The sequence below is a fragment of the Squalius cephalus genome (assembly GCF_949319135.1).
Source record: "Squalius cephalus genome assembly, chromosome: 1".
In the NCBI taxonomy this organism is placed as follows: Eukaryota; Metazoa; Chordata; class Actinopteri; order Cypriniformes; family Leuciscidae; genus Squalius; species Squalius cephalus.
The window spans coordinates 68,502,122-68,517,614 of record NC_137122.1 but is presented as its reverse complement, the minus strand read 5'-3'; the positions used below and the strand labels follow the sequence as shown (position 1 = coordinate 68,517,614).

The 15,493-nt window shown below is 41.9% G+C and overlaps 1 protein-coding gene across 1 annotated transcript; it reads left to right on the top strand.

The window, feature by feature from the left end:
* Positions 1-264: 264 nt before the first annotated feature.
* On the top strand, positions 265-3,259 carry LOC307167551 (zinc finger BED domain-containing protein 4-like). The gene is made up of 3 exons (XM_079886741.1): positions 265-1,761; positions 1,925-2,241; positions 2,415-3,259. The coding sequence occupies exons 1-3, from the start codon at positions 962-964 to the stop codon at positions 2,765-2,767; spliced, it is 1,470 nt and encodes a 489-aa protein (XP_079742867.1). The 5' UTR covers positions 265-961; the 3' UTR covers positions 2,768-3,259.
* Positions 3,260-15,493: the final 12,234 nt, after the last annotated feature.

Genomic DNA, 15,493 nt, shown 5'->3' with positions numbered 1-15,493 from the left:
ATAGCTGTTTGTTTTGACTCGATGAAAAAATGTTCAAACTTTTTATATGGCCCCTAGCTTCTTTACCATTCTACATTGGGTATTTAGTTGACATTCACAAGTAAGCATGCAGGCAAAACTATATCTTGGTTTGATTCAATTGTGAACAATTTTGCACTATGACAGTTGTTTTTTGTCAATATCATGACATTTTTTTAGAATTTGCAAATATATATATATATATATATATATATATATATATATATATATATATATATTTAGCAAGTTAGCGCGAAAGTATATGCGAATATCAAACCAATTTTACCCGTGTGATATGCTTGGTTATAAGTGTCAGTAGCTTGTCTTTTTAGTCTAAAGATGTAATCACGTTGGTTTCGCGTTTCAGTGCCCCATACACTGTGGTTTTGTATTAACGTAAATGTAAAATCCTGTAACTTTAGGGTCCAAACTCTTAGTTTAACATGGCAAATACAGTAGCTTTTTGCTTGTGTGATACTTACATGTTGCCAGTCATAACAAAGTAATATGCTAGTAAGATGTAAGGTTAGTGTTTGCACTTGCACTTAACTAGTAGTGGTTTAGATTAATTCTTGAACCCTTAAAAAATATTTTACATTATGTTGTGAGATTTATTTTGGTTGTAGATTGACTATATTACTAAATACTAATACTACTAATGCTAAACGTGTATTAATTCTGTTGTCACTATCTTTTATAGAGAAAGCACAGACCACTTCTGAAGGAGTACTTGGCAGCAACTTCTTCTAAAAAGAAGGGGACATTGTTTGCTGATGGAGGTTCTTCAATAAAGCAGCGAAAACTCGAGGACATCAAAGCATCTCAGAAGACCATAGACCTTGCAGTGGTTAACTTTATTGTCCAGGGTTTGCACCCTTTTGGAGTAGTAGAACAGACTGGGTTTGTTGATTTAATACATTGTACTCAACCTGATTACACAGTCATGTCACGTACAACATTGAGAGAGAGAATTGATAAGTGCACAAAGCAAATGAAAGAAAAATTGAAGAATGCAATGCAGACTGTTAAGTATATCGCCACGACTACAGACTGTTGGACAGCTCATAGGCAAAGTTTCATTGGGGTTACTGCCCACTGGATAGAGCCAGATACCCTAGAAAGAAAGTCTGTGGCTCTGGCTTGTAAAAGGCTGAAAGGGACACATTCTTATGATGTGTTAGCCAGTGCACTTAATGATATTCACAGTGAGTATAACATCCGTGAAAAAATTGTTAGGACCACAACAGATAATGCCTCAAACTTTATTAAGGCCTTCCGAGTTTATGCATGTGAAGATGAAGGGAGTTCAACTGAAGATGAGAGTAAAGGTGTGAATGACAGTGAAGAGGAGGATGCAGAAGAGGAGACAGAGGGTGTTGAAGTGGAAGCTTTGATGGAGGAAGAAGATGAGTGTTCTGAATATCAGCTTCCAAAGCATCACCGTTGTGCCTGTCATATTCTGAATTTGATCTCAACCGTAGATGCTAGAAAAGCTGAATCAAATGTTATGTACAAGAAGATATCTCATGCAGCATTTGCCAAGTGCTCAGCTCTTTGGAATAAGAGTGCCCGGTCATCTACAGCTGCAGAGGTTATTGAGAGGGAGTGCAAGCTGCAATTGATCCGTCCAGTTGAGACCAGGTGGAACTCTCTCTTCCTTGCAGTTGAGCGAATACTGAGGATAATTAGGGAAAGTGGAGAAGGAGCAGTCAGAGCAGTGACCATTGCACTTAAAGTCCCAATGTAAGTTTGTCATGGAGCAGATACGTAGTTGTGATGTGGTAGGCTATTGATTGTGTAAAATAATGTTGTTTACTAATGATTTACTCCATTTAATTGAACTGCAATAGTGTAGCCTATGCTTATCATGCTGACATTATGCATGTTCTCACATGGTGTTTTACAGGTTCAGCCCTGCAGAACTTGCTTTCTTGTCTGACTATGCATCAACCATGAACCCAGTCTCTAAGGCACTCAACATATTGCAGGGAGAGGTGGATGTCCACATGGGATGGCTGGTACCCACTATAACGCTCCTAACTGTGAAGCTGGACCGCCTCCAAACTTCATCCAAGTTCTGCCAGCCACTGATCTCTGCTCTTCAGGAAGGAATACAGCAGCGGTTTGGAAAAATGATGAATGACCCAGAACTCATATCTGCTGCAATTTTACTTCCTAAGTTTCGCACATCATGGACAAGCAATGAAAACTTGCTAAAGTTGGGTAAGTCATTTAAATAATTTCTTTGTCAAGCATTCATTTGTTAATAGAATAATGGGTAGTGGTTCATTTTAACCAATATATGTTATTTTCAAAGCTAACTGGTATTTTAAAAGGCTAGACAGAAATACTCTTCATTCATGTTTGGAATTTTTTTTTTTTTTTTTTTTGTGCAGGCATGGACTACATCAAGACACACATGGAGGAAGAGCCAGCCTTATCATCACCTGGTAGCCATTCTGGATCTGAGGAGGAAGACTTTTTTGGCCTTATGAAGGGAAATGTCCACGAAACCACAAAACAATTGGATGCCTATCTGGCCAACACTTCTACCTCAATGGACATACTCAAGTCAGTGCCCACAGTTTTTAATTTGTCCCTGAAGCTCAACACACCACTGCCCGCATCAGCAGCATGCGAACGAATGTTTAGCACAGCAGGGCACATTTTTTCTGCAAAAAGAGGCAGGCTAGGATCAAAAAGCTTTGAGAACCAAATTTTGTTGAAATTGAACAAAAACTATTGGTAATGCAATGCGGAACCAAATACAGTATTAGGGCTCTAATACTCTCATGTTCTATAGGGGCATTTTGCCCTTTTGACCTTTGATTGCCTGGCCAAAATTTTTATTTGAAGGTCCTTTGTTTTTAAGTTTCTTATCGTAACATCTGCCTTTATATTGACTTCATTGTTTTTCACATAGATTCTGGTTTTTTTTTTTTTTTTTGTCCTGTTAATGTTAGGTTGATCAGAGTTCTAAATAGCAATATTGCTTGCATGTTTTAAGAGAAGCACTCACCCTTGTCAAATTTTGTTTGGTGCTTATTTTTTTCTCATTCTAATGTGTTATACATTATTAGCCTAATGCTTTTGGATTTTCTGTAATCAATGGAGTATAAGCCTCAAATGCAGTTTTAGCTACGTTTTCCCCATGCAGGCCAAGGTAAAGGACTAAAGCAACTGTTGTTGAGCAGAATAAACTGGTCATACAAGTTTGATTAAAGTGTTCAGAATAACACTCACCTGTGTACTTTTAAGTTTTTTTTTACTGCTCTTAATAGTATAGTAAAAATAAAATAAATTGTATGTCATAATTGGCTTAGCTTAATTATTATTTAATGAGTAATAAGTAAATAACCAGATTTTTACAGTGTGTCAGTATTGCAGAGAGCTTGCACAACAACCCTTTCCAGTACACAATATAAATTGTTTGTGATTATTACAATTGAACAGCCCAGACATTGAGACAACTGATTGTGTACTTTTACTTAAAAAAATACTTTAAAGTAAATTTAAAAGTATGTACTTAGGACTTTTACTTAAGTAAGATGTTGATGTAGTAATTATACTTTTACTTAAGTATATATTTTGCAGGGTAGTTGTACTTTTACTTAAGTACTAAACTTAAGTACTTCCTCCACCACTGCTGAGAGAGAGAGAGAGAGAGAGAGAGAGAGAGAGAGAGAAAGAGAGAGAGAGAGAGAGAGAGAGAGAGCGAGAGAGAGAGAGAGAGAGAAAGAGAGAGAGACCACCTAACCAGTCTGCGTCCACCAGAGAAGAGACCAGATAGAGCAAGCACACCTTCCTTTATACTGTTTGCCCAGGTGAGATGGGGGATGGGGAAAACCACCCTCAAATGGCTTAACCAGTTTTCTCTAAACTTCTATAAACCTTATTTCCTTTTATTTTATCTATCTGGATATGAGATATCTGTACCACTCACTTTGAGACATTTCAAATGACACCAAAAACATAACAGTCAATGATAAACATTCACATTAAACCATGTTCTTGTGTGAGTTCTTTGTTGTTTCTGGGAGGAAGTCAGGCTGTATGGGGGGGGTCGAATGCTAATTAGCCAGCAAGGCCCTTTTGTCTCAGACCAGGGCCCCAACCAGTATTTTCAGTCTTACAGTAGGACAACAATATGCAAGTGCTATGTTTAATCTAACGCATCAGTTTAATCTAACGCAGAATTTTTTTTTTTTTTTTTTTTTTTTTTGTTATAGAGCAGAATAGAATAGAATGGTAGAGAAAGTGTTAGTATTACTGGATCAACTGCTGTCTAAAAAGAAGCGTCTTCAGCCATTTCTTGAAAGTGGACTCAGCAGCTCTGGTTGAGTTAGGCAGATCATTCCTCCAGCAGGGAACAGTCATGGTAAAGGTCAGAGAAAGAGATTTTGTGCCTCTTTGAGATGGCACCACAAGACGTCGTTCACTTGCAGAGCGCAAGTTCCTGGATGACACGCAAGTCTGAAGTAAAGAGTTAAAGTAAAAGGGAGCAGAACCAGTGGTTGTTCTGTAGGCAAACGTCAGTGACTTGAATTTGATGCGAGCAGCAACTGGCAACCAGTGCAATTTTGTGAGGAGAGGAGTGACGTGCCCTTTTCAGCTCGTTAAAGACACTCTAGCTGTGGCGTTCTGGATCAGTTGCAGAGGTTTGACTGTGCAAGCTGGAAGACCAGCCAGGAGAGCATTACAATAGTCCAATCTGGATAAAACAAGCGCTTGGACAAGGAGTTGAGTAGCGTGTTCTGATAGGAAGGGCCTGATCCTCCTAATATTGTAAAAGGCAAATCTACATGATCGGGCAGTTCTATCAATGTGGTCTGTGAAGTTCAATTGATCATCAGTTACCACACAAAGGTTCCTGGCTGACCTAGATGGAGTTATGGATAACGAGTCTAGCTGAATGGTGAAGTTGTGGTGAAGTGTTGGGTTGGCCGGGACCACGAGTAGCTCTGTCTTCGCAAGGTTTAGTTGAAGGTGGTGGTCCTTCATCCAGCCAGAAATGTCAGTCAGGCTGAGACGCGAGCAGCAACCGTCGGATCGTCGGACTGGAATGAGAGGTAGAGTTATGTGTCATCAGCGTAGCAGTGATAGGAAAAGCCATGTTTCTGAATCACAGATCCTAGAGTGATGTCATGTAGATGGAGAAGAGAAGCGGTCCCAGCACTGAGCCCTGAGGCACTCCAGTAGCTAGATGTTGGGTCTTAGACACCACACCCCTCTACGATACTCTAAAGGACCTACCTGAGAGTTAAGACTGGAACCATTGGAGTGCAGTTCCCGAGATGCCCTTCATCTTTAGGATTGACAGGAGGATCTGGTGATTAACTGTGTCAAAGGCAGCAGACAGATCCAGCAGGATGAGAACTGAGGATTTGGAGGCTGCTCTTGCCAGTCTCAGAGCTTCAATTACTGAGAGCAGGGCAGTCTCAGTTGAGTGTCTGCTTTTGAAACCAGACTGATTGTTGTCCAAGAGGTTGTTCTGTGTAAGGAAGGAAGAGATCTGGTTAAAAACAACTCGTTCAAGTGTTTTCGCGACAAATGAAAGGAGAGATACCGGTCTGTAACTCTCCAGATGTGCTGGATGTAGAGTGGGTTTCTTAAGCAGTGGGGTTACACGAGCCTGCTTAAATGCTGTGGGAAAGGTACCAGTGTGAAGAGAGGTGTTTATGATGTGTGCGAGTGTGGGTACAACCATGGATGAAATGGCTTGAAGTAGGTTAGTGGGAATAGGATCAAGCGGACAGGTGGTAGGGCGATTGGAAAGGAGGAGATTGGAGACTTCTGGCTCTGAAAGTAGAGAGAAGGAGGGTAGAAAGTGTGTGTTAGCTGGTAAAGTGTGTGTGTCAGTGTGTGTGTCAGTTTGTGGATTGGTAAATTGGCCGCTGATGGAGGTTGTTTTATTTATAAAGAATGCAGCAAAATCGTCAGCTGTTAGTGTTGATGGAGGAGGAGGAGGAGGATTGAGAAGAGAGGAGAAGGTTTTGAAAAGCATGCGAGAATCTGAAGAATTGCTAATTTTGTTGTGATAGTAAGTCATTTTAGCAGTAGAGATATTAGCAGAGAAGGAAGAGAGGAGGGATTGATAAAGACCAAGGTCAGTAGGATCTTTCGATTTGCGCCACTTCCTCTCTGCACCCCTGAGTTTCGAACGATGTTCATGGAGAACATCAGATAACCAGGGGGCAGAGGGTGTGGCGCGGGCTGGCCTGGAGGAAAGGGGGCAGAAGTTGTCCAAGCAGGATGTTAAAGTGGAGAAAAGAGTATCAGTTGCACTGTTAGTATCTAGTGTTGAAAGCTGATCAGGTGGAGGAAGTGTGGATGAGACCAGAGAGGATAGACAAGAGGGTGAGAGTGAGCGTAGGTTTCGCCGAAAGGTGACCTGTGGAGGAGTGCGTGTTGTGTTCTGGGGCAGATGACCTGTGGAGGAGTGCGTGTTGTGTTCTGGGGCAGGTGACCTGTGGAGGAGTGTGTGTTGTGTTCTGAGGCAGGTGACCTGTGGAGGAGTGTGTGTTGTGTTCTGGGGCAGATGACCTGTGGAGGAGTGTGTGTTGTGTTCGGCCATGGTTGAGAGTGAGGAGGAAGTGATCTGAGGTGTGCAGTGGAGTGACCAGTGTATGGTCAGTGGAGCAGTAGCGTGTGTAGATAAGGTCCAATTTATTATCTGATTTGTGAGTAGCCGCAGTAGATACTTGCTTGAGGTCGAATGAGGCAAGCAGAGTGTGGAAATCAGCAGCCTGAGGCTTTTCTAAGTGGATGTTAAAGTCTCCAAGAACTATGAGAGGAGTACCATCCTCAGGGAAGGATGAGAGTAGCACATCAAGCTCTTCCAAGAAACTGCCGAGCTGACCTGGGGGACGATATACAACTACAAAATGAATTTTAATAGGGCTAGTGATAGTAACAATGTGATTCAAATGAGCTGTTGTCACACAGAGGTGGTAAATGATCAAATTTCCAATCGTTTGAGATGAGCAGACCAGTACCACCACCCCTACCAGTCAGGCGAGGGGTGTGTGAGAAAGTGAATTTAGTGGAGAGGGCAGCCGGTGTGGCAGTGTTCTCTGGTCTGATCTAGGTCTCTGTCAGGGCCAGTAGGCTGAGACCCGAATGACTAGAACTAGATGTAATGAAATCAGCTTTGTTTACAGTGGACATTCCAGAGACCAATAGGAAAAGAGAATATAGTACTAGAAGACACCGGAAAAGTACGCAGGTTGTTAGGATTGGACTGCCTCTGATGTGTGAAATTTGATTTACGCGTGTTAGTAATAGTAGGGATTTGAAAACACAGTGTAAGAGGGGTCACAAACAGAAAGATCAGATGGAAAGTTGTGTAGAAGAGAAAGGAAAAAAACAAGAAAATTAATACTCAAGTACCTTGTCGGTGTCCTTGCTCGGTGGAGTCACACAGGTAGAGTCGTTGGTCTTTACACTCTTTGGTCTTCACACGAGGGCTGCCGCGACCGCTGCCGCGGTGCACTAACCTATTTTACACACGCCTAATACCTCATTATTTAATACAGCAGGCCACGCCCTCCTATTGAGTCAAGCGAAACTAAAAAGTCACGACGCACAAACAAAGTCAGACGGGCGCTTTTACTAGAGTAAAAACACAGTAAATAAAACAAAGTTCCTAGCAACACAGAGCCGCGCTAAAATCTACTGGGAAAAGAAAACACTCACAGACTGATGATCTCTCCTGTTGTTCGACTGCTTCTAATTACAATAAAATGACTGCACAACAACGTGAAATACCAAGTGTAATTATTATTATTTAAAATATCTTGAAGTCAATAACAACATACAATAATAACAGAAAAAATTTAACAACACACATTTTTCCCCAAAGGGATATTGCGATGCATGTTTGTAACAGACCTAAACAGGCCATTCAACAGTTGTTAATATTCATACTTTGCAGTCACGTGACTACCATGGATACCTGGCGGGCAACAAACGCTGACAAAATGGCGACGAACAGTGGCCAGCCAGGGGAATTGCAGCCTTGCAAATTTCCAATACTACAATCAATTAAAGGGTTACTTCAGGATTTAGCATTAAGCTTTGTATTAGTAGAAAACCTGTAGTATTTTCGAATTACCATGCTTTCCACCCTCATATCCCCCTGAGACAAGAGATTTATGTATTTTTTGTCTGGAAAAAATCCTCCGATGACGCAAAAATCGTCATTTTGCGTCATCGGAGGATTTTCTGGACAGAGGCTAAAGACTACAGCCAGTAGATGGCGTTGTTCCGCATGTTTTCAGCCCGCCCATACAGGGTGGGATCTCACTCAGAATGTACACAGTGTCAGCCGTCTTTCTTTGGAAGCTAAGCTAGCAGGCTCTTGTTCTGTGGAGAAAGCTGAATAGTAGGAGAAAGCTGAGTAAGTAACCATCCTCTTTTTCCCGGACTTGTCCGGCGGGCGAGATCGTTCAAAATGTCCGGGATTCAGCTTTTGCTTTCTGCGGTCGCCATTCATTGTTTACATGCACACATTTCAATCTAACTGAATTCATTCCGATTGGTGAATCTGAATGTAGTGTTTACATGAACGCTAAACAAGTGATCGGTTGATGTGCGTTTTACCATTGCTAAGAAAAATTCCCGCTCCTCCGTGAGAGATGCGAGACCCGGCGCGTCTCAGTAATCACGCCACCGGCCTCGCGCTGTTCTCCCGCGGCCGTCAGCCTCGTCCTGCTCGCCACAGTAAACATGATGAATGGCGACTGTAGAATGCAAAAGCTGAATCCCGGACATTTTGGACGATCTCTAAATCCCTCGCAAACTCATCACGTAGGCTAGCTTTGTTGTTTTCATCTGCGCACTCTTACCGGTAGGCGTGGCCTCCTAAGGCAGCGAAGCAAGTGCATTCTGGGAGTTGTTGTCTTTCATCCACATAAGCCAAAAATACATTTTCTGGCTTTTCTCAGTCTAGAAAGCTCCAAATTCAAAAATTTCTTCACATTTCTTCTACTTAAATGACCTATTTTAAATACACATTCATCTTCCCAGAGGTGAAGTATCCCTTTAACTATTTAGACCATATGTCACCAAATGTTAAAATTAAATATCAAGAAAAGATTAACATACTCGGAACGCGTGATCCATACACAGCACCCGCTGATGTTTTCATTGCTTTGAAGCAGGCAAAGTCTCTACCAGACTTGGAGTTTGGAGATATTTACAAATATCTTATAGAGAATCCGTCACCTTACACCGCACAAAAAATGAAAGCCTACAAAAGTACAGATAGCTATCTTTTTTCAAGAGTGGATGGGTTAACAACGCTGTCGTATGGGAGGTGAAAAACAGGAATATCTTCATAAAATCAAAGCAAAGGCGAGTGTTACTAGTTAGCTAGCTAACGTTACCCGTTTGCTAATGTTTGCATGTATGTTTGTAGCTATACACAAAGTGAAATCTGTTCCATCGTGTAATGAAGTCTTCATCTGAATATGTACACCCTGCCTGCCGGCGAATGACAGCTTGATTCTCCATGTATTCTTCTCAATGAGGAGAACCTCGGTTTTATCACTGTTAAGTTTAAGGAAGTTGAGGGTAAGCCAGGATTTTATTTCAGCAATGCAATCGGTGAGGGTAGTGAGTGGGAGAGTGGTTGTGGGCTTTGTGGTGAGGTAGAGCTGGATGTCATCCGCGTAGCTGTGGAAATTAACATTGAATTTACAGAGAATATTACCAAGGGGAAGAAGGTAGATAATAAAGAGAAGGGGCCCCAGGACAGAGCTACACACCTGTAGTGACGGGAGAGGAAGTGGATTTGAATGACTTAAGCTGAATGAACTGAGTGCGGCCAGAAAGGTAGGATGTTAGCCAGTTTAGTGGAGTGTGGGTAATACCAATGGATGACAATCTTCTGAGGAGGGTGGTATGACAGATGGTGTCAAAGACCGCACTCAGGTCAAGGAGGATGAGGATGGTGAGTAGTCCAGAGTCAGCTGCCATGAGAAGGTCGTTGGTGATTTTTATTAGTGCTGTTTCAGTGCTGTGGAGTGGGCGGAAACCGGACTGGAACTGTTCATAGAGATTGTTGTGAGAAAGGTGAGAATGTATTTGAGTGGCAACTACTTTTTCAAGGATTTTGGAAATGTAGGGTAAGTTGGATATAGGACGGAAGTTGTTGAAAATGGAAGGGTCAGCACCAGGCTTTTTCAGGATAGGTGTAATGACAGCAGTTTTGAAGGATGTGGGGACAGTTCCAGTGGTGAGAGAGGAGTGAATGATGGCAGAGATGATAGGGAGCAGAGAAGGGAGGCAGGATTTGACAAGATGTGTAGGTAGAGGGTCGAGTTGACATGTGGACGGTTTGGATTTCTGGATGAGTTCGGTGAGTTCTGAGAGAGAGGGCAGGTGAAAAGAAGAGAGTGTGTGTATGGGTGGATGAGGGTCAGAAAAGGTGTGGAGATGGTGTGGAATGGAGTCAAGGTGTAGGTGGATATTGTAGATTTTAGCAGTAAAGAATGACATGATGGAATTACAGAAGTAAGTTGTATACAAATGGGGAGGCAGAGAGTCCTGTGGTTGGGTGTTTTTGTTTAAAATATTGAAAAGTTTCCATGATTAGCAGTGATTAAACTCGAGTAGTACTGGGTTTTGGTGGTAGCTATGGAATCCTTATAATGCAAAATATGGTTATTGTACAGTTCTTTATGTATGGTAAGACCAGTTTTCCTATACAGTCTTTCCAGTTGTCGTCCTTCTGCTTTCATAAGGCGAAGATCAGCGGTGAACCAGGGGGCGGAGACAGTGAATGAAACAGGTCAAGTTTTTAATGGAGGGAGTTGAGAATGTTTAGAAGTCCAATATTGTAATGAGAAACCAAATCATCAGGGGTGGAGAGATTGTGGATGTTGAGGATGGCAGATGAGTCAATAGTTGTAGTTAGAGTACCTGGGTTACTGTTTTTTATATTGCGAAAAGTGATATGACGTGATGTCTTGGTGATTGAGAGGGTAAGTTCAGCTGTAAATGTGATGAGAATATAATCCGTTATGGGGAGTTCATCAACTGTAATGTTGATGGGAGTGACACCAGAACAACAGATCAGGTATAGAGTGTGGCCTTTGGAGTGTGTGGGACAAGTTATATGCTGAAGGACTTCTTGCGGTAAAACATCGCGAGACCACCTCCCCGACCGGTGCCACGGGGTTGCGATTTGTAAACAAATCCGGATGGTGCAGTTTCGTTGAGCAGTGAAAAGTCATTAGGTTGTTGCAAGGTCTCAGTTAAACAAATAAAATCTAACTCACGGTCAGTGATGAGGTCCCGGATGATATTTCCCTTGTTTGACAGAGAGCGAACATTAAGAAGAGCACACTTGAGTGGAGTATTGTCAGAGCTGAAAGTGTTAGCTGACCGGCTTAGGCGGGCTAACACATTGTGGTTGACGGCACGGCTGACAGAGCGTGGACGTCGAGAGCTAGACCAGATGGACTTTATGGCTGTAGAGCTGTGAGAGTTAAGATTCCGACGGGAACCTCGGTGGTTGTATTTCCGCCGGGGATGGTAGATGATGTCCGGGTGGAGATGGAGTACAGCTGGCGGGGTGCCAAGCAAGTGACGTCGGAGCCGGATCAGGTCAGTAACTGTGTACTGGTATAAACCCATCACTGGCAGGTGAACAGATAGCAAGAGGAACCAGACACAAACGAACCATAAAAACAGTTGTAGCGGCATCTTAGGTTCAAAATCCATACAAAATTGGATGACAGTTCAAAGTTTTACGAAAACGAGCAGCGGCAGTAGGCAGTAGGTCATGCCAGCGTTCACTCGAGCGGAAGCGGAAGTTGAAGCGTTCTCGCCACCTGCTGGCGAACGTGTAAGCACGTTTATGTTAAGATTACACCATTGACATGAAACATAACATCAGCGCATCATCAGTCTAAATGCTCGTCAACTGTCTCTATGACAGGAGAATTTATGACTGTTCACTGAAGTGAACCCAGCTGGACGCATAGCTTGCAGTTCGTCTGATTTATCTACCCACGTGATGCCACATGTAAACACATATGGTAGCCTAATTAAAAAAGGAAAGAAATGTGTAGCTTTAAAAAATATGAATTTATTTATAAATGTAAAAAATATATTTATTTAAAAAATATCCGTGGTAGGCTACTGTGCTTGTGAATGATAGACTTTATCTAACTAAAACCTTTTTTCTATGTTAGGTACATCATTCCTACAGCTTGAATGAACCGCCTCTGACAGCTTGGGTTGCTGTGGAAAAGGAGGGACTGGCTCGATTTGGCCACTGCACCTGTATGGCCGGGTTAGGTGAAGTGTGCTCACATGTAGGTGCCATTCTGTACACATTGCAGGCAGCAGTCAACAAACTGTGCGGCACTACATGGAATGAGCCTAGTATAGCAGCCTGTAGAAAAATAGAGTGTGTAGAGGGGAGCCAGATAGTTTTTCTAAGGCCCAGAGAAAGAGAGCAGCAGATGGGTGTGGTGACCTTCCCCCTGCTAAAATTCCACCTCCAACTCTTGCTGAACGTGCACCACCTTACAACATTCTACACCTTTCCGAGAAGAGTGAGAAGGAACCAGTAAGGAGTGCCATTCTAGCTTTAGTTCCTGGCCATGCACAGAGATATATACCTCGGGCTGTACAAATGAATATTCCTAAATCCCTTAGCAAAATGTACACGCCATTGAACAGGGCACTCTCACACACAGAACTGTACTCAAAGAGTGAAGAGGTCTTTGCAGGCTTGAGCATAACAAAGGAACAGGTACTTTATTTATACATAAGTGAGTGTGGTTTATGGAAAAGGACATTTCGAGTGCAGGATCAAAGTTTTCACAAAAGTGTCAAAATGTAAATGTATTACTGGTGATTTGCTACATGAATTTCACACAGCATTTTACATTTTAGTGCTGTGCAATAGAAAGCGAGACAAGACTTCAATCCAAATCCACTATGTGGTACGACCAGAAAGCAGGAAGGGTCACTGCATCTAACATCCGAGCAGCCTACCGCACTAGCTTAGAAAAACCAGCTGTGTCCCTGCTGAAAAAGCTTTGCTACCCCATGGCATACAAAGCTCAAAACACACCACATTCTCTCAGGTACTACACAATGCCTTCAATTAACAATCAAATAACTTCCACAAAAAATAGTTGAGGGTTTTCCGTTTTCTTTACTATAATGATATGGACATTATGAAGGTTATCATAATCTGTCATTTTTGATACTTCAGTGTTGTTTGTTTCAGATGGGGCATAGAACATGAGGGAAGGGCAGTGGAGGAGTACTCCAAGATCATGAAGGAACACCATACCAACCTCAATGTCAGGAGGGCAGGGCTGGTCATTAATCCTAAATACCCATGGTTAGGGGCATCCCCAGATGGCATGTTGACGTGTGACTGCCATGGGATGGGTGTGTTAGAAGTGAAGGCACCAAGTAGTCTTGAGAACAGGAGTTTACGTGACAAAATGAAACAGGATGGCACATTTTGTCTCCACGAGGTAGAGGGTAAAGTTTCACTAAAGAAGGACCACCAGTACTTTTACCAAGTGCAGACACAAATTCACTTAGCAGAGGCAAGCTACTGTGATTTTGTTGTTTGGGGACCAGGGATAGATGGCAAAGGAGAAGTGCACATTGAAAGAATTATACCGGATACAGTCTTCTTTGAAACTGTGCGTGGAAAGGTTCACACTTTTATCCAAACATGTGTCATTCCTGAGCTATTGGCAAAATAATTTACAGCACCTGTTCAAGCAATATCACATGATGCCATCAAATCATCTGAAGGCTGTTACTGTGGTGTGCCTGTTCTGGATACTGATGACAAAATAGAGTGTACATCAGGAATCTGTAAGAGACTGTCCATGCACAGAAGTTGTTTGCAGACTACTGATGTTAGTGTTTTGAATTGGAAGTCAGTGTCTGCAAACAGGAATTGGCAAAACGCAAGCGTGCACAAAGAAAACAAATGAAAAGTGCTGAATTTTGAATCGTACTGTTAGACAGACAAATACAGATTTATTCAATAAATAAAATGCACATACATAGATAAATAAAACAGATGAATACAAATAAATACAATGTACATAGGAATTTAAATTGAAAATGTAATACATGTATTATTGTAATATATAAAATGTCATATCATTATTATTATTTACAGTGTTTGTTTGTATAAATAAATCATTGTATATTTACATTGTACTAATGTAGTGTTTAACCAGAAGGAATAATTGAGGGTGCCACATTTGTAAGGGCACAACACACATGGACTACTTTGTCTAAAACTGTTAACCCTTTGGGGTGTTCAGCTAGTACTTTTAGGTATAGTGTATCGGCTTTGTTAACCCTTTGGGGTGTTCAGCTAGTACTTTTAGGTATAGTGTATCGGCTTCTTGTTTCACCGATAACTCTCTCTACATGGATTCTTACTGCGGCAAGTCCACATGTGGACTCCAGCTCTACTGGGCTCAATTGTTTCCTTCCTTTAGTGAAAGCTGGGATCTTCAGCTCTGCATTATACAAGCTAATAGATTCTGCCACGTTAAACCCTTTATCGGCCAGTATTACATGACCTGTTCTGATGCATTCCAGAAACCCAGAATTTTCCGTGACACGTTTGTCTGATGTTCTGCCTCCCCATCCCTTAGATATGAACATGACTGTTCCTTGTGGGGATATGCCAATTAGGTATTTCATGGTGTGATAATGTTTATAGGTAGAACATGTTTGTGCTCTTACTTCTAAGTCTTTGGGTTTTTCTATAAAAATTTTGAAACAATCAATTATGCAGGCGCATGTAGGGTAAGTTTGTCTAAATATCATGAGCACTGACAGCCGAAGCTCTTCTCTCTGTGGTCAAAATAAAAATGATGGGACAAGCTTTGCATGTAGCATGTCAAGGGTAGTTTTAAAAGTTCTGCTTGCTGTCACTATCGAAATTTGGAAGAGAACATTAAGTAGAGCAAGGGACAGGTTCATTTTCATCCTCATAAGAGTTAAAAGAAGTTGTTGGAAAGGAGAGAGGGTTGCGTGTGTCGGAAGACATGAAATAACACTATATAAAACTTCTTGCAGCTTGGCAAATGTGGGGAGTCCAGTCAGTGCTTTCACTTTTTCATTGTCATTTGCAAAAGCCTGTTCGTCCAATGTTCCTAATTTGGTTTTCAGCCTGCGGTTTTCCTCCCTGAGGTCGTCACACTCCTGCTGTAGCTTTGTAATAGCATCTTTGCAGTGATTGCTGAAACACTGTTGTGGCACAGGCTCTCCTGAAGACAGCTCCAAGAGGACATCCACACCATCTTGTTTCTTTTCCGCCTCCATCCTCTTGATTTGGATTCTGCTGTGCTGCTCATACCTTTTTGTTTACAAGGACACAATGACATTTTTTTGTCACATATATAGAACTAATATTGTAAAATATGTATTAAAATTACATTTGGTCATACTTTACTGTGCAGGGAGATCA

Coding starts and splice junctions, on each gene's coding strand:
- LOC307167551 (XM_079886741.1), top strand. CDS start 962: ATGTCACGTACAACATTGAGAGAGAGAATTGATAAGTGCACAAAGCAA. Junction 1,762..1,924: donor ATTGCACTTAAAGTCCCAAT/GTAAGTTTGTCA, acceptor GGTGTTTTACAG/GTTCAGCCCTGCAGAACTTG. Junction 2,242..2,414: donor TGAAAACTTGCTAAAGTTGG/GTAAGTCATTTA, acceptor TTTTTTGTGCAG/GCATGGACTACATCAAGACA.